At 42.4% G+C, this 17,441-nt stretch overlaps 3 protein-coding genes across 7 annotated transcripts in view; 2 read left to right on the top strand and 1 right to left on the bottom strand.

Moving 5' to 3' along the window:
• On the bottom strand, positions 449–12,910 carry FOXM1 (forkhead box M1). 4 transcript variants are annotated; one of them, XM_021393915.1, is made up of 10 exons: positions 12,821–12,910; positions 9,029–9,622; positions 7,806–7,954; positions 7,397–7,606; positions 6,852–6,980; positions 6,617–6,700; positions 6,249–6,290; positions 5,261–5,339; positions 4,618–4,799; positions 449–3,516 (listed from the first exon to the last, which is right to left on the bottom strand). In XM_021393915.1, exons 2-10 carry the CDS (start codon positions 9,573–9,575, stop codon positions 2,464–2,466), a joined length of 2,475 nt encoding a protein of 824 aa, XP_021249590.1. In that variant the 5' UTR covers positions 9,576–9,622; positions 12,821–12,910; the 3' UTR covers positions 449–2,463. The 4 variants fall into 4 exon arrangements, with proteins under 4 accessions (XP_021249590.1, XP_021249598.1, XP_021249607.1 ...); XM_021393923.1 differs by having other exon boundaries at positions 5,261–5,336; XM_021393932.1 differs by lacking the exon at positions 6,617–6,700.
• RHNO1 (RAD9-HUS1-RAD1 interacting nuclear orphan 1) lies at positions 12,792–17,425 on the top strand. The gene is made up of 2 exons (XM_021396653.1): positions 12,792–13,079; positions 16,690–17,425. The coding sequence occupies exons 1-2, from the start codon at positions 12,792–12,794 to the stop codon at positions 17,314–17,316; spliced, it is 915 nt and encodes a 304-aa protein (XP_021252328.1). The 3' UTR covers positions 17,317–17,425.
• The window catches only part of TULP3 (tubby like protein 3), a 37,860-nt gene continuing 37,483 nt past the window's right edge, over positions 17,065–17,441 (top strand). For both annotated transcript variants that reach the window (XM_021394101.1, XM_021394053.1), the window contains exon 1: positions 17,065–17,203. The gene's annotated coding sequence lies outside the window, so the exon portion shown is untranslated. The remainder of the gene's footprint in view (positions 17,204–17,441) is intronic.

The raw sequence follows: 17,441 nt of genomic DNA, 5'->3' as shown, positions 1-17,441 counted from the left end.
CCTCTGCTGCCAGCTGTCGCGCAGCAACAAAACGTAACAGAAGATCAGCGGGAAGGTCCAACCTCTACTGCCATGCCACCAACGTCTGCCTCAGACGTTGTGGGCCAACATATTAAAATAGGAGGCATTACTCTTGGAGATGCCCTCATTTGTTAATTGCTATATAATATTGTATGCCATCACTACTGTGGTTGCTGTATTACTTGAGTAAGTTACACAGCTTAACGAAGAATGGATTTTGATGGAACCGAGCAAAGGTGGTGGCGACTAACTGGGATATGCTGGCAAGTGTGGGACCTGAGCATGGCATAAATAGTATGGAATAAGAGTGGATATTGTCCTGGTTTCAGCTGTGGTAGTTAGTCACCTGCCATTACTCAGGTGACTGGCTTGGCATCAGTCAGCAGGTGGTGAGCAGCTGCATTGTGCATCATTTCTTTTACACACACACACACACACACACACACACACACACACACACGGGCTGCTCTAAAAGTAATGCCTCCTATTTTATTATGTGGGCCTGTGACATCAGTCTGTAGTTCTCTAGCCTACCAGAAGTGGATTTATTGCATGTTTTGTACCAAATCATTGTGTAAGGCGGACCAGAGATCAGACATGCATTAAGCACATCCTGAATTCCAAATCAGAGGATACAAGCTAACACACGTTCCCTCAGCAGCTCTAGTGGAGCCTCTTCTTGTGATACTTGTGAAAAGCCTTACGTACATGCTTGGCCTCTCTCTTCCTCTTCGTTTTCTTTTTCTTATACCTTTTCATGCTCTATGAGTGCTCAAAGGAATTCCATTCCTACCCCCAGTGCTTCAGCTAGGACAAAAAGATTCCAAGAAACTTTCTTGCCTGAGGTAAAAGAAAATTTCAGGATAACTTACCGACATTAGGCAGTAAGAGACTTTCAGGGACTGTCATTGGCACAGTCCCAAGACAGATCGCTTAGATTTGTGGAAACTATTGAGGCAAGGTGTTTCTACTGATGTCTTGTAAATACTAATACAGGAATTGAAGTTGGCCCAGATTGTGGCTGTGGTTGCTTAGCCTGCTACTGCAACTATTTTATGAACAGCCCTTTCTCGCAAAGCAGCACCTGTATACGGAGGGGTTCTTAGAAATGCAGATTTGTACTGAACACATCATCTTCCCCCGATACTCTCCCCTCCCACAGCAACCTGTCTCTTTTCCCAGAACTGAGACCCAAGGCTAAAGCCCATGTCAAGGCAAGCAAAAAAGCATTTGTTCATACTGGGGTCCAGCCAAAGCACATTGCTAAAAGTGGCAGCAGTAAAGATCAGCTGCACTCCCACAAAAACTTTATTGAGTATGTAGATGCACGATTCTCATCATTTGTCTGGAAGCAGAAGAATTAGGTCTTCCCATGGCCATTTCCTCTTTTGACGTGAGCTCTAAAGAACTGGGACGAATCGCCCTATTGCAATGGGAGAAACATACCTTTTGTTCCCAGAGGTCACTTGTCAGCGGAAATACCAGCATTCATTTCACAGGTTCTTTTTCACATTTTCAACTGATGACTGAAATGAAAGCTGCTTTAACCATTCTTAGAAATCCATCTTAGTGCACCTGTGACTCTACCAAGTCCTCTAGGTACATATTGATAGGACTCTGGAACCAGAAGAGTTACAGCTCTTCTCCATTCCAGCCTGGGAAGAGGAGCGGAGAGGGAAAAATGAACCAAGATTTTATGCTGCAATCCAGTTAACAGAATTTTTCTGTTTAGTTTGGGTAGGCACTCAGTCACACGTAGATGATTTTTTCAGATTTCTGCCCTGGCAACTTTCAAGGCCAATGCATTTTTGAATTAAAAGAAAATGGTATTTTGGGCTCTCATCTAGAGGAATACAGGGCAGGCGGAACATATGTGCAACACTAAGCTAAATCCTCTACCAGCTCAGATATTCCCATAATAACCCTACAAGAATAAAGTTACTATTATAATAAAGAGCAGGTAATTCAAGGAATTTACAGGGCTTAATGCCATTAAACCTACACAGAAGATGCTAAGTAAGATGAGAACAAAGTAAAAGAAAGTAAGGACAGAGCAAGGAGGAAGTGCTCAAAGCCCTTCCTATTGGACACAATTGAGGAGTGTACCCGTTTCCTCTAATACCTTGATTAGCCAGTGCTGTTCAGGGCCTACCTAGATGTTTTCCTGATAACCCCTCTCCAGGGACTCTCCACTCTAGCACCAGATTAGGGAGAGGTTCTATCTTGACCCACGTAAATAGTCCATTGCAGCTCAAAAAGGCGGCTCATAGCAGCCAGCGGGCCTGTTTCCCAGCTTAGCAGGAGTCAATAAACGCCCTCTATTCCCATGAATGAAGGAACTGTCTAAAAAGACTGTCTGCTTTTGACTACGTGAACAGATCTCAGAAGAGGACAGTGCTTTCGGTAAAATCCCAATAAGCCAAATTCAGTCTTCTGGCCAGTTTACTTCAGTTCAGGTATAAGCTGAGACCAACTAATGTCCGTTCCTAAGTTTTCGTCCTCAAGACCAGGAAAGCTGATATCTAAAAGGATTTTGCTCAAGCTGTCATTCATGGTGTCCAAGATCAGGCCCTCCATGAGTGAGCGGTTTTCAGTAAAACCAGAGGCTGGCAGTTCAAGGGGCAACTGCTTAGTAGGTTCGTGAATAAAAGATGGAGAGCTCGTGAGGGGGCCATGCAGTGTGTCATTAGATTCTGTATTGAGCAGTTCCCAAGGGGTCTCGGGGAGAGGGTTTTTAAGGGGTGTGCTGTTTAAACCCAGCAAGTCCTGGTTCTCCTGGAAGGGTGTGAACGGCAGCTGAAGGGTTCTCACTGGACTGAAATCCAGCTCATTACCTCTCTTGGCTGATGATGCAGACTTCCAGGGATCAAGGCCCCCTAGTGGGGGCGTAGTAGTTGCTGGGACTTTGCGGGGAGTGGAAGAAACTGGCAATTTGCCAAACATCTCTTTGACTGGGGTTTTAAAAGGCCCCTCTTCCTCCTGCAGGCATCTCAGCTGTGATACGTTCTCTAGAGGCTGGCTTTCCTGCAGTAAGGGGAGGTCTGCCCCTGACTGGAAAGGATCAAAGTCACTGCTCTCTGGGAAGATAAGGACAGGCTCTTCTGAGCAAGGCAGTGCTAGGCGTTGTTTCCTTCTGGATCTGCTCGTTTCCCTCCTCTCACGTCTCTTTATAACTAATGCGTCAGAAGCACCCTTAGATGGCGACTTCAGGATGGTGAAATGTTTCTTCTCCGTCACGGCCGAGACTGGGACGAACAAGTCTGGTTCTTCCTTTACGGTTACGGTTGAGGCAAAAGGGGACAGCCAGTCCCCCGGCTGCGAGCCTTCCTCTTCCTTAATACAGAGAGTCTCACGGAAAGAAGAGGATTCCTCACCAGGCTGACAGCTGTTCTCCTTTAGAGAATGTGTTGGGGAAAAAAATCCTTCATCACATTGACTCTCCTCCCTGACCGCAGCCATGGGTAAAGAGGATGACTCTTCAATAGAGAGTGACATCTACAAAAAAAACCAAGTGACACGCAGTCAGTAAACAAGAATACTCTCCACTCAAAATCCAAATGACAGTGGAAGACAGAAAAGAAAGACTAGCAGTTAAGCAGGACAAGTAGAAGGAGGATCTTCAGAAAGAAGTAGCAATAACAACAGCTAGACATTGATCTCCCTTTGAAATTGATACAGTCAAGTCTACAGATCACACTGGGAAGGATTTTAGCTAATTGACTGGAAGTTACACCCTTCAGATGACATCTGCTATGAGCAACTTCTAGGACAGGCAGGAGAAGAGCTGATCATTTCTGTTTTGATCCTCACACTATTTATGTATGCAATAACAAAAAGAATGAGGACGTTTTTCATAGAAACCAAGGAAAAAGAAGTGAATAAAATACTGACATTATGAAAAGAAAAATGCACGGGGGAAAAGAAATCATAGAAGGAGAGAATATAAATTAACAGATGCACAAAGGAAAACAGGATCAGTGTTAGTCTGAGTAGAACAAGATGAAGCCTAACAATGCCTAAGTGTCTGAGACAGTCATTGAGATGCAAAGAGAAAGATCTGTTTGATAATGTTTTTTTCTTCAGCTCAGAATAACTAGGAACTCCACAGAATTAGCAAAAAGCATGTATTAGAAACCTCTGGGAAGATGTTATACTTGCAAATAAATGCTCTTTCAGAAGCAATGCCCTATAATACAGCTTCCTCTTTAGAGATATTTAAAGAAAAAATCTGAGTGTTTCAGGGGCAGAACAAAGCCATTTCCCCCAGTCCTATTTCCTCTCATCTGAGCAGTAAAGAAACATGGTCTTGACTTTTCAACCCAGAGCACCAACTCCTGGTGAATTAAAGTAACATAGTTACAGCAACTCAACTAGCACATATAGTCACACTAGACACAGAAAAGGAAAGGCAAGAATTGTCACCTAGCCAGAAGCTTACAGGCTTGGAGGACCCACTAAGGATGGAACCATGTAAAAAACACTGTCCATGGAAAAAAAAAGCTACAGAGAAAACAAACCAAATGAAACACAACCCCCCATTCCACCAGTTCCCCACAGAGAAGGGAAAAAACAAAAACAAAGAAAACAACAAACAACCTTTGGAGCAATGCGCACACGTTTATTGCTCCGGAAGGTCTCTGAGCTGTTGTGGGATGCTCCCTGTGCCGTAGATAGAGGAACCTTCAAAGAAGGCTGCAAAACAAGAGGCTGACTCACTGGAAACTGGATCGGAACGAGGTAGGAGTTGATACGAGGAAGCAAAGGCTTCATCTTTCGGCCTGGAAGGGAAAAGAATTGATTTGCTAGCCTCCTACCCTTCTTTTACTACATAGGGAAAACCGGACACCTAACGGGAAGTGCTTCTAGATACTCCCAGATAACCATTTGATCAGTTAGTTTCATCTCCCTTCTTTGCTAGTTTTGGTACAAATCCCAAGCCAGAAGGCCTGAAGAAGAGCAAAATACAGCCTTCCACACAGATCTTAGAGCTCAAATTGGGGCAAGCTCTGTTGTCACTCAGTTTGAGCACCCAGTTCCCCCAATCTTTATATCTCATCCTCTCTCAGAAACAGCAGCACTACTTTCAGCTCCAGAGCTGAGGGATGGGAGCAACTGTAGGAAACCTTTAAGCAGGAAAATCTGGATAACAACTGCCATTTTTATTCCTATAGAAATCTGGGAGAGCACCTGAGATTTATGGGAATTATTATTTTTGGTCTAGCCTGAAGTAGACACTCACGTGTGTTCTGGGGTTCAGTTTTACTGCTACTGTTGCTTCCCATGTTCTTCTGGGGATCTGGAACATGTTGCTTTTGCTGCTGTAAACATTGTGAAATAAGAAAGAGGAGAGAGAAGATTTAAATAGAAGAATTCATCTTTGCTCTGCTGCCTCGTTCAGAACATCAAACCAGAAGCCTGTACTGAGCTAATGTAGAAAAAACAGCTGTTAGAGCCAGCATGTGTTATCTCTGTGATAACTGCTGTGTTACAGCTGTGCCATCTCAAGGCTAGCTACTAAAAATTCACATAGAAAAAGAAATGGCACAGAGCTGCTCCAACCATAGACTCTGCTGCAGAGCTGACTTTGTTTTGGTGTCCGCAGTGTGGAAACACGAATAGCATACATTTATTTGTGTATATGATCTCTATACAAACCATAGACCTGAAATTCAAGTAGAATAGCAGAGGCACCGGAGGAGCCAGTGGTCTAAGCAGAAGGAATGAGGGCCAGGGCTGTAGTGGTGACAAATAGTGTCTGATTAATTCATTGAAAATCATTGTTAAAACTGCTGAGTTCAAGAGACAGCAAACAGGTTTATATTTCCAAGAGTCACAGTGCAGCTGGTTTCCAACAGTTAAAAAGGAGCACAGAGAGATCCCATTCTCCCTGGATCTGAGACCCAGAATAGGTTGGGACTGCTTCCACAGAGATGAAGACTGTACCTGAACCCTCTATCTCAGCTCTCTCTGAGGTCTCAGAAGTCAGTGCCACTGCAGCCTATTTTAGCAGTAGACTTCTAGTTGCTCAAAACTGTACAGCTCTTGCCAGCTATAGAACATATAATTTGAAGGTAATTAGTTTGACTCCTTTACCCCAAAATGGGTGTGCACAGAGCTGTATGATCATGTGCAGAAGTGATTCTATCCCCCTCCCCAAATCTCTTATCCTTTCCTTCAAAGACTAGCAAGAGGAGATTGGAAGCCCAAGGTGCAGGCCAGAGTCTTACTGATTCAGAGTGCTCAGGCGATGTTGACCCCAAGTCCAGCGGCTAGTGACAGCAAGGCAGTGAGAAGGAGAAAAATAAGAGGAAGTTACCAACAATAAAAAAGGACAAATTAATCTTGTATAATCTGAGCAAACCAGAGAATGAACCTGCCCTCCCACTGCACAAAACATAGAAGAGCGAAACACATCTTAAAAAAAATCTAAAAAATTTCATAAGATTTCTAGCTGGGATAGAACAATTCCATCCTGTGAATATCTAGTCAAACAACACAGGAAATGCTGGTCTAATGAGAAGCTTTCCACTGAATTAGAAGTTTGCATCAGTACTATGAAAACAGGTTGAACAAGCTAATACATTTGGCATGATACCTGAAGAATGAACGCATCCCAAAGAAGCTCCAGCAGCAAAAGCCACAGCACCCTTTTCTTTTTTCCTCCAAATACAGAGATTATCTATTTGTCAGAAGAAGCAACTGAATTTAGCTTCTACAGAGAGGCTGATGCCAAAGCAGCGTAACTTTCCTTTCAAATTAAGGTGCATCTGTCTAGTATGGCATTTGGGGACTAGATAGGTGGTCCCATTTTCTTTGCATGAAGCATTCACCTTAAACACTTGGTCCAATGTTAGGCAACGGTTGGCATCAGGGTGAATAGTCCAGAATGAGATTTTACCATTAGCAGATGTCTCACGGACAAACATATCATGAAGGGACAGGTTATGCCGAATAGAGTTCTGTGGAGAAAGGAAAAGGAGGAAGCTGAAAAACAGCACTTTTGTTATCAGCGCAGTAAGGCCTATCTCAAGCATGACTGTCCTGACAGAGAGATTCCACTCCAAAGCCCGGACAAAGTGGACCTTCTTACTCACAGCAAACCCAGCCAACTCTACCATAAGTCTCTTATTCTCTTTACTTCCAAGATCCTATTTCTTAATTCAGTGATCAAACATCTCACCATCTTGCCTAAGTGGAATGAGAATAAAAAAATTCAAATATGGAACATTTGGAATGAGAATATATTTGGAGTGGAGTTTTAAATTAATTTCAATCATGCTCTGCAGGCTGGGGAAACCACTTTTCATTTTCAGCTTGGAAGGCTTATGATAGCATCACCCACTGGCCCACTGAAACTTGAAGGCCTGCTTGTTACCTTCCAGCCTGGCTTAGCCACATGCTTGAAATATGGGAAATGATCCTCAATCCAGGTATAGATGTCTTTCAGAGTCATACGCTTCCTCTCAGTGCTGTTGATGGCAAACTGGATCATGGCCATGTAGGAATACGGAGGTCGTTCTGATACTGAATCTTGCCACAAGGAGGAACAGGAGGGAATGGCAACAGCAGCAGAATCTTCTTCAGTCTGAGAGAGAAGCAACAATATATGAGTGCTTGAATAGTTGACAAGGGCTGAATATTCCACATACACGTAGTTAAATCAGTAAAGGGCATTCTCAGATTACTTAGAGATGGTCACGGCTAGTTCTTGAAAGTCTTCTAATCCATATGGATTACATCCTCATGAAAAGTTTTAGTGTGCACTGTTGTCCTCTCCTACTTACCTTGATTCTTTCCCGCAGAGGTATCTGGTTCTCTTTCTCCATGGCTTGCTTCACAGAACAGGGAGTTAGTCCATCAGTTCTCATCTTCCCCAGCCACTGGATGTTAGTGAGGCTATTATCCAGCACAGAACTCGTTGTCTCACCACTGCCTGTTGGGATAACAAGCCCAAAGCTCTGCTTATCTACAAGTAACCTTCTTCCTTCATTTCAAGTGCCAAAAGGAAAGTACTAACACATACTGTTTGAAAGGGTATCCCTGTATCAGGATAGGGACAAGATGGTATTGCAAAGCTAAGGCTTCTTGTGTATAAACCTTGAATTCCTGATTGCATGTGTATCTACCCAATCTGAAAACAGCTGTGACATTAAAAACAAAACAAAAACTAAAACAAACAAATCACAACATTCAAACTAAATGATTGTTCTCAACCGAAACAGGACAGTGTTGTCTCCAGCACTTTGAGAATTCAAGCATTTTTAGCTAAAGGATTAATCAAGTAAACAAAGTCAAGGAAAGTGGCATAAACTCCAACAGAAAGACCCAGCACACAACCAAAGTAGCAATCAAAAAGTCTCCGGGGTTTTTGAACAGCAACAGTGGAAAAACTAATGCTTTATTGTTTATGGTGGGGTTGTTTTTAGTAATACAGCTACTGGAGCTATCTATGGGTTCCTCTCAGGCAGCACTGTCCTATTGGATAAGATTTGCCACAGCCCAAATCTACATAGCTGTTTTAAATTCCGAATACAAATTTGATCTGAGAAGCAAGTCAAAGTAAAATCAGTCCCACTTCTAACATTGGCCCATCAGGTTCAAGAGACAGCCAAGAAGAAAACTGTTGCCACTTGGTTATTAAAGGGTCTGAATTGTTTCTCTTTCAAAGGTCTAGGCCCCTTTTGTCACTGACTAAGGTACTTCATGCTGATATTCACTCCATTCATGATTCCTTTACCTTGTATTTTGTTCTTGTAGACTAGAATTGCCTCAAACTAACCCCACTTCTTTTTATCCAGTACAGAAATTTCGCTTTTTTCAAATGCCAGGATTGCTTCTTTCAAAGTACATCCACTAAGATCCTTCAGATTCCATTACATATGCACAGCTACTTTGTAATTAATTTAATAGCTTTCACTACTGTACACTGAGATCCAAGTACTATGCTCATTGTCCCATTTCGCATCTCTTTATCTTTCAGAACAAGAAAAGGGTAAGGGTTACATACTGTTCTCCTGTTTTTGTGCAAACGCAGAATCAATTCCTGAATGCCAGATCATTGACCCTCCTCCAAGATCAGGTGCCTGTGTAATATTCTTCTCTCTTAGTTGACTATTTGCAGTACTAGGCACTGCACTAGGTTCCTCCTCTGAGGGAAGGTGCTGTGATAGTACCAAACCTGTTGAACGAGAGGCTCCCCCACTGCTAATGAGAATGAACTTATTTGGCCCACTGTTGCCACATTCTTTTCCTTTTGCTGTCAGGGCCTCTATGATGCTCTGGATATCCGCATTTGTAGGGACGGCCACTACTTGTGTGTTGGGCATGGTAGGATGGTTGATTATCTTTATTCCTGCTGGGAATTTCTGCAGGCCACCATCTTTTTTGTCTCTGCCTTGGCTGTCATTTTGGTCCTCCTGGCTGTGCTCCTGCTTAGGTGTCTTTTCATCGTGACCACTGTTCTCATCTCTTCCTGAAGTACTGGATACCTCCTTTTGTGGAAGGGTCAGTCTCCTTCTTTTGAGAATTAAGGGCCTACGAGGGCTGGTCCTCATTATTGATCTGTACAGTCACTCTCCATTGAAAATGAGAAGAACAAGGCCTGCAAAACAAAAGATACAACATAAGAGCACAGAAAGTAGGAACAGATAAAAGAGGTCAGCAAATACACCACAGGTCTTTCACAGCACAAAGGCTCTCAGCAGTTGCGATGCTGCTATAAAACAAAGAAGGAATAACAAAAATGAAAGCGTATAACAAGATTGAGCAGGTGTGTAAGAGACCCAAAGGTCCTGGCTGAAGAATGATCCTGAATTGGAACAAAGCTTTCTGACAGAGAGCATAACTGGACGGCTGCGTGATTAGAACCATGAGCCACACGACAGTTTTGAGGAAAACAGCATTTGTGGCTAGAGATGCTTTTCTTATTTTGGTAGGAAGTTGACTTTGCTAGTTTATCTTGTTTTGCAAAGAACTTGTTTTCTGCAAGCATGTATTCTGCTTGGGCTCTGCATCATGCGCTGGCCACGCAGATGCGGCATACAAGTGGAAAAAAACTCTGCAGACCCCGAAGAGAATAAAAGCAGGAGAGAGGCTGTATGGGAACTGCTGAGTCATGGCCTGAACCACTGGTTGAGCACCTGGAGGAAAGATCCAGTCAGCCCTGGGAGCACAGGTGAAGGCCTCTTAGGCCTCATTTAAGGGCTGACTGCCACTAAGGAAGGATCTCTTTCTGGAGATCTCTTCTTGGTGGAAGCTTTTCCCTGCAAACCCAGAATCTTCTGATATGGGTGAGCAATCTACTTCCCTTCCTTTGTAGCACCTTGCTATTGTGCCAGTCCTTCTACCTCTTTTGTAACACCTTTTCCATCGTGTTGGTCCTTCTGATCACTACAGAGGCCATGGTGGATTCTCAAGAGAGAAAGTGCACCTTGAAGCAGGGGGTGCCCTGCTGACGCTTCCTGCCGAATCCACTACAGCATGTTTCTTCTCTTACTCCTACTTGGCCTTTCACCCATCTCTCAAGAGTTAGTAAGTAATACTGCATTTGATAAGGAGTCTTCTGCTCGCTACTAACTGAGATTATTTGGAATAAATGCCTCTGTGTGTGTGCTAAATTAAAAATTGTAACCCTCTGTGCCTCTCTGAGTGCATAGCTTGCTTGCCTTCACTCCTGAGACATCCTGTCTCTCAGACCCAAATGTATCCTGAAACACCAGGCTACAGGAAAATATACTGTACCTCTTTTATCAACAGCTTGTGGAAGCAGGATAAGAGATTTGCAGAGTAAATAATTCTCATCAGAAGATGAGAGCCATAATGTACCTAATAACAAGGAAAACATGCATATCTAAAGGCTGAGAGAGACCTGGGACTCTTCAGTCTGGAGAAGAGAAGGCCGAGAGGAGATCTCATAACTGTTTATAAATATCTAAAGCACAGGAGTCATTGATGGAGGCAGTCGTTGATGGTCAGAGTGATGCAGCACTGGAATAGGCTTCCCAGAAGGGTTGTGGAGTCTCCTTCTCTGGAGATATTCAAGACCTGTCTGGATGTCTACCTGTGTAAGGAACTTGCTTTAGCAGGGAGGTTGGACTTGATCTACAGAGGTTGCTTCTAACCTCTACAATTCCATGAATCTATGATAACTTTTGCTCTTCTATTATTCCTTAGGTCTGTTTTTATCTACCACCTCTAATTTCTCAGTCCTAGAGAAATACAGTTTACTCATTCTAGTCCACTGTTATAAATATCTGAAGTACAATAGTCAAGTCAATGGAGACAGACTCTTCAGTGGCATGCAGCAACAGAACGAGGGGCAACAGGCAGAAACTGGAACATAGGAAGAACTTCTTTACTGTGAGAATGATGGAGTGTCAGAACAGGCTGCTCAGAGAGGTTGTGGAGTCTCCTTCTCTGGAGATATTCAAAACCTACCTGGATGCTTTCCTGTGTGAGCTACTGAAGGGAACCTGCTTTAGCAGGGGGATTGTACTTGATCTCTAGATGTTCCCTCCAACCTCTACAGTTCTGTGATTTTTGTGGTATCTGCTTTACAGAGAGGGATGCAAGACTTAGCTATAAAGTGACTTGACCAGCACCAGCCAGTAAGCTGGAGGGGTGAGAAACATCAGTACAGAAATAGCAGTCCTGCTCCTTATAACTTATTGCTGTAAGCAACAGATCACACAACCTGACAAAAAAAAAAAAAGGATTTAAGTGCTAGTATAAGATGTGGGAAGCAGAAATTGCCCTGAACACTAAAAACATACAATAAAAGTAGATGTTAGGCACTTCAAAATAAATGTAAAGTGCTTTAGTCATTCCTTCTGTAGATTTGTGTAGCACTAGATAGATTCATAGAGCAGTAAATGATTTAAATTTCAAATTTTTGGATAACAAATAATCTAGATTATATAGTAGAAAGGAGTGGAGGTCAAATCCAGATACTGCTTTCAGGGTAAAAAGTTGAGTACATCTTTTGAAAACAATAATTACAAATATAATGCCATTCAAGAATTAGGTGTAGAGTTTGTCTCTTGCAGCAAGCCACAGGAGGGAAAAACAAAACAAATAAAAAAGTTACACTTATTGTTTATCTTTTGGGAAGATGGGCAGAACAAAAACAAACAGCAAAAATCATTTTGCTTTGGTAGATTTAACTGGCTTTACAAAAATAAAGCTCACAGTAAGAATCACCTGGAAAGACACAGAATGGAAAATATCCATCAGATGAACTATGAGCAGGAAGCACTGGGGTCAGAAGCTGCACAGCAGCTGAAGGCCAGAAACATACACGCAGGCTGTAGCATTCAGGGACACGCAAAGCCTTTTGCAAGGTGCTGCACTCGCTTACAGAAAGGTCTCCTTAAGACAACAGAGGTGTAACCATCAGCCAGCCTCCAGGAAGCCGCATTCCCTACAGGAACAATTAATTTCCTAAGCAGCCCAAAAGCTGTTTTCAGCAGCAGGGAGCAACACGAGGTGCATGCAATTCTATAGAGCTACAAGAACGAAGCAAAAAACGGGACACTGAAGGGCTAAGCAAGTACCCCTCAAGCCTCTGTCACCCACTCCAAACCCCCCCCACCCTCACCTCCCGGACTGCCGGGTGCTGCCAACCCCGACGCCCTCGCCAGTGAATCCCGTCCGCTCTCCCAGGGCCCCTCCATCTAGGCGTTTCTCTCCGCACTCTCAGAGCAGACTTTACTGGGCCACCTAGCTCCCCACGGGCAGAGCCCAAGCAACAGAAGACCGCAGTACGGCGAGGAATGAGTGCTGAGCCTTGGTCGCAACTCACCCCCTTCCCAGCCGAGCAGCAGACGCGCAAGGAGGAGAGAGCCTCAACACTTCCGGTCTCTCCGCTCTGCACGACAGCGATCGTTTCCCTGTTTGAATTTGGCGCCCGGCGGTTCGCTGATGTCACGTGCCAGTCCGGACCAGTGAAACGCAGCAGTAGGCGGGGCAAGGCGGGGCGGACCAATGGGTGGCTGCTAAGTGGGATAAGGCTCTGCCTGGCCACCTGTAAGGAGTCCGGTTTGCTTGAGCTGGAAGAGGAGGTAGCTATCAGGCCTAGTGCTGTTAAGTCAACTGCTTTGGGAGAAATTAGCCGGCACGGGCCTGTGGGACTCCCACCCTACTACCAGGTTTGGCTCTTGGTGCGAGCGTTGGTGTCTGCTACCGGGAGGAAAGAGCGGCTTCAGCTGCCTTCCCAAAGAGATCTCCAGCAAAGTGCAGCTGGGCTTCACTGGTTGGTGAACATTAAGGTTGTATACAGAAGCTCACAGGATCTGCTAAGGGGGCTGTTCAGTTGTTTTGATAATGTGTAGTAAGCAGTTAAGATGTTATGTAGCTTTATTTCTTTAATAAGAAAACGTACTTCTTGCAAAATATTTTCTTTAAAATTTCTCACCTGTGCCAATCTGCTTCTAAATGGAAAAACAAACTTAAGTTCAGTTAAGTCTTATTCTCTAGGAAAAAATAATTGCATAAGGTATAATACAGAAAGAAAACATAAAGTGTTTTCTGTGTTTAAAAACTTAAAAATTCCTGACCTAATGCTAGAAAGAATTCTGAATATCATGGTCTTGTGATACATTGTGGTCTTATAAAGCAATTTGATGGGTTAAACAAAAAAAAACCAAACAAACTCATAAATAATTCTTCAGCTATAGCTAGATTAGATATTGTGTCAATTTGAAGAAATGTCTTTAAATTTTCTAGAAAGTTGATTCTGCCATAAGTGATGAGTCAACCCCACTGCAAGTTTTTTGTTGTTGTTCTTTTGCTTTTTTCTTTTCTTCAGTGCTTTGACTTTCCCAAAAATTTCAGTGGCCAAATCAGTTTTGAATATAGTTGTTTCTGTATTTCAGTATTTTACTCAGGCCGTATCAAATATGGATGCCTTTCAAATTACTCCTAAAATATTTTTATGAAAAAAATATCCTATGAGTTTGTCTGGTATGTGTATTTTCATAAGGAAATAATCTTCTCTACAACATCAAGTCTTGTTCAAAACACTACTTCAGAACTCCTTTTGCAGCTTACATACTTCTGTTCTGTTTGTATGGCTGTCTACTGCAACATATTTGGCTATGCCTTCATGAAGTTTTGGACCACTTAATTACCTATTCAACTATGTATATGCTCAATCTGCCTGGAATTTTGTAAAAGATGTAAAAGCTACTGGTAGGTAACAGTCTATGGATCTATAATGCAATGTTATTGCATTAGTGTTTTGTTTAAAAACATTATCTGAGGTTTCCAAGTAATTGTCTTCAAGTCCATTTCCATTTATTTATCTTCTAGAGATTTGAGGGTGCTTGAGCATCTTCTCAGAATGCTTTCCTCCACCTCCAATTGGCTCTAGCGAGCATCATGAGGTTTCTAAGTGGTTTTATCATATTGTCTGATGCCTCCAAAAAAGAAGTGTACCCACAAGTCCAGAAAGGCAGAGCTGGTATTCCTTGAGAGGCCATGGGAGGGACCCATCCATTACTGTGAAACTCCACTGTATTTGTCTGAAAATCCAAGATGTGTTTCTACGAAGCCTGTAGACCAGAACACCTCTGCTGCTTGGGTTTGTATATGTTATCTATTTCTGTGCCTTGCAAAAACAGGTTTTTAAGTTTCTGCTACATCTCAACATAAAGTTATGTGTCCTGGATAACAAAAATCAATAGCATGGACCTGAATTAATTATAGATGCCTAAAGCATAAATAAGTACATATAAGTTTCTTCACTTTCAAATATAAAAAAATAAAATCCTGGGTATTTGAAGTCAAAACCCTAGTGTGTACCACTACTGTTTCTGTTTGTCTTCTAAAAAACTAATTCTGGTACTATTTTTTTACTAAAAATAGAAATAGCTTCCATGGCAACTGAAGTTCCTGCACATCATAGATGTTCTTCTGGGGAAATCTTTTGCTGCTTGAAATTGCTGAAATCTGAAAGTTGCCTGTTTAAAAACAGGTTTTGTTTAAATCTGACACTACTAAATTTAGGGAATAGAGGCCTTTGCTTCAGAACTACTTATTTTAAATTGCTTTCTTTTCCATTCTTTTGAATAGTTTATCTTTCATGGGCTCCTTTTTATAGTCTGAAGAATATTCTAGGGACTGGTTGTGGTGTCCTAAGAGTCCGTATTTATATCTTGTAATGTAAAATTCTTTTGTGGTTTTCTTAATAAAGAAAATGGGAGCTGCAAAGACAGACTATTCCTATATAACAATAGATATCACCTAGGGGAGCCCTGTTTGTTGCTTGAGTCTCTGTTCTTTATCAAGAAGACTCAAGTAGTGTGGTTTCAAAACTACATGAAACATTACTTTAGCCTTTAAGAAGGGACAGATTCTTTAGCAGGGTCTGTTGTGATAGAACAGGGGAAAATGGCTTCAAACTAAAAGAGAGGAGATTTAGACTGTATATAAGGAACAAGGTGTGTGTGTGTGTGTCTGGTTTTTTTTTTTGTGTTTTTTTGTTTTTTGTTTTTTTACAATAAGGGTAGTGAAGCACTGGAACAGGTTATGCAGAAAGGTAGTGAATATCCTGTCCCTGAAGACATTCAGGGTAAGGCTGGTTGGGGCTCTGAGCCCCACTGACAACTGAGTTTCTACTCAATATTAAGTCTTTCAGACCCTCTTGACTGCAAGGCACCTGGTAAAGCCTATGTGGTGTGTTCTTTGAAGCAAGGAAGTCCAAGTCACTAGTTCACTTGTGTTATTTTAAGTTTGTGCCAGGATACAATTATTAGGAAGTTAGAGCAATGATTCCCTAAAGAATGGCTTTGGTTCAAGCAGTTCAGATGTAAGGTAGGCAATTGCTACCCATAATTAGCTTGCACTTAGTTTTTGAGGGAATGTGTAGAAACTTGAGAAGTCTAAAAGGGATTTGTGGTTGTCATAACCATATCCAGGTTGGGATACTCTAGGTAAAAACAATTTGCAAGAAACTGAACCTTGCTTTTTGAGACCCAGGAAGATAAAGACTACTGTAAAAGAAGGATTTGCAAGTCTTGAGTAAGGGTCCAAAGTCTTTCAATGAAATGCAGATTGTCAAAGCTCAACAATCTTCTACAGAAAGCTGATTTTTAGTAGAATTGACTTTGTGGTGATCAGTTAATCTCTGTGTTGTAGAGTTCCTCTGCTTGAGGAAAACATGTTTTGGAGGGATATTTTGAAGTCCTAATTAACATTATCTACACTTAGGTTCTTTTAAATAGTTTTGTATTGCTCCCATTTGTATCTCTAGCTGTTCAGGAATACTTGGCTGTAGTGTAGTTGATTTATTCTGCTATGCTAAGAAATAGGATCCAGCTCTGAAATGTTTTAAGTTAGCAGGTGTTGAAGGCATTAATGCCCATTAGACAACTTAAACTTCTAATTTAAAGTCTTATGTGCTTTTTTTTAAGTTCCAAGGGATAGTTCATTTGCACCCCACTCACTTTGCAGAGTGACAGAACATAGCTTTGAAGTTCAGAGGTGTTTCCTGCTTACCAGCTTGGCTAACAATTAGTTTGCTTTGCTGCAGGCCAGCTTACCCATTTAATCAACACACTGAAGAAAGATAGGATGGGGGATGGGTGGGGTAGTAGAATAAGGTTCGTGTCCCTCTGTCTGGAGGAAAAATATATATATATATATATTTTCTTATTATGTCTTGCCCTTCAGGTGTGCCCACAATTTGAAACAACTAAGTCATTGGTTTTGAGTGTGTGTCAGAAGAAGAAACGTGGTTCTCACAAGCCCCAGAATCAGGATGCCAAGTATGGCTTGCTTCATGCAGAGGGTGCTTGTCAAAGAGCTCTGGCCTGCAAGTTTCCTCCCTTAATTTTTGAGAATTCAGAAGTATGTGCAGTCCAGTCCGCAGATGCGCTGAGTCACTCAAGGAAGAACACAGAGCATTCTCACAGCCAGCACAAGAAAGGGACTGCAGCAAAAGCCAACATCCAGGTGAATGGTTCTGAGAACTGTAGTGAAACACCATCGTTACTTGTTTCTCAGCCTGTAGAGCCGGAAGTCTTCAGTGCACTAGATACGGGGACTCCACAGTTGCCTTGTGTAAGGAACTGGAAATGCAGCAGCACTCAGCCACAAACCAGTAGTCATGCTGAGTTAGTGTCCGGTGTCAATCCCAGTGGGAGGGGACAATTGGCAGCAACGCTGGTTATGGATACTCCTGAGCGTGAGTATGGAATGGTCACCTGGAGGCATCGGCCTCATCTCCTGAAGTACCTGAGAGACAGAGGGAAGTTGAGTACTGCTGACATACCGGTGAAAGCAGACCTTGAACTCTAGAAGACAGGATGACTTGATTTGGCAAAACAATTTTATGTGCAAGGACATGCTTAAATACAAAATGCTCTTTTCAAGAATAAAGAGGGGCGATATCTTACGCCATACATTGTGCTAGGGCATGCTAA

This window comes from Numida meleagris, chromosome 1 (genome assembly GCF_002078875.1).
Source record: "Numida meleagris isolate 19003 breed g44 Domestic line chromosome 1, NumMel1.0, whole genome shotgun sequence".
Taxonomy (NCBI): domain Eukaryota; kingdom Metazoa; phylum Chordata; class Aves; order Galliformes; family Numididae; genus Numida; species Numida meleagris.
Note: the sequence above shows the minus strand (reverse complement) of the source record. Positions and strands in the feature narration are given on the sequence as shown.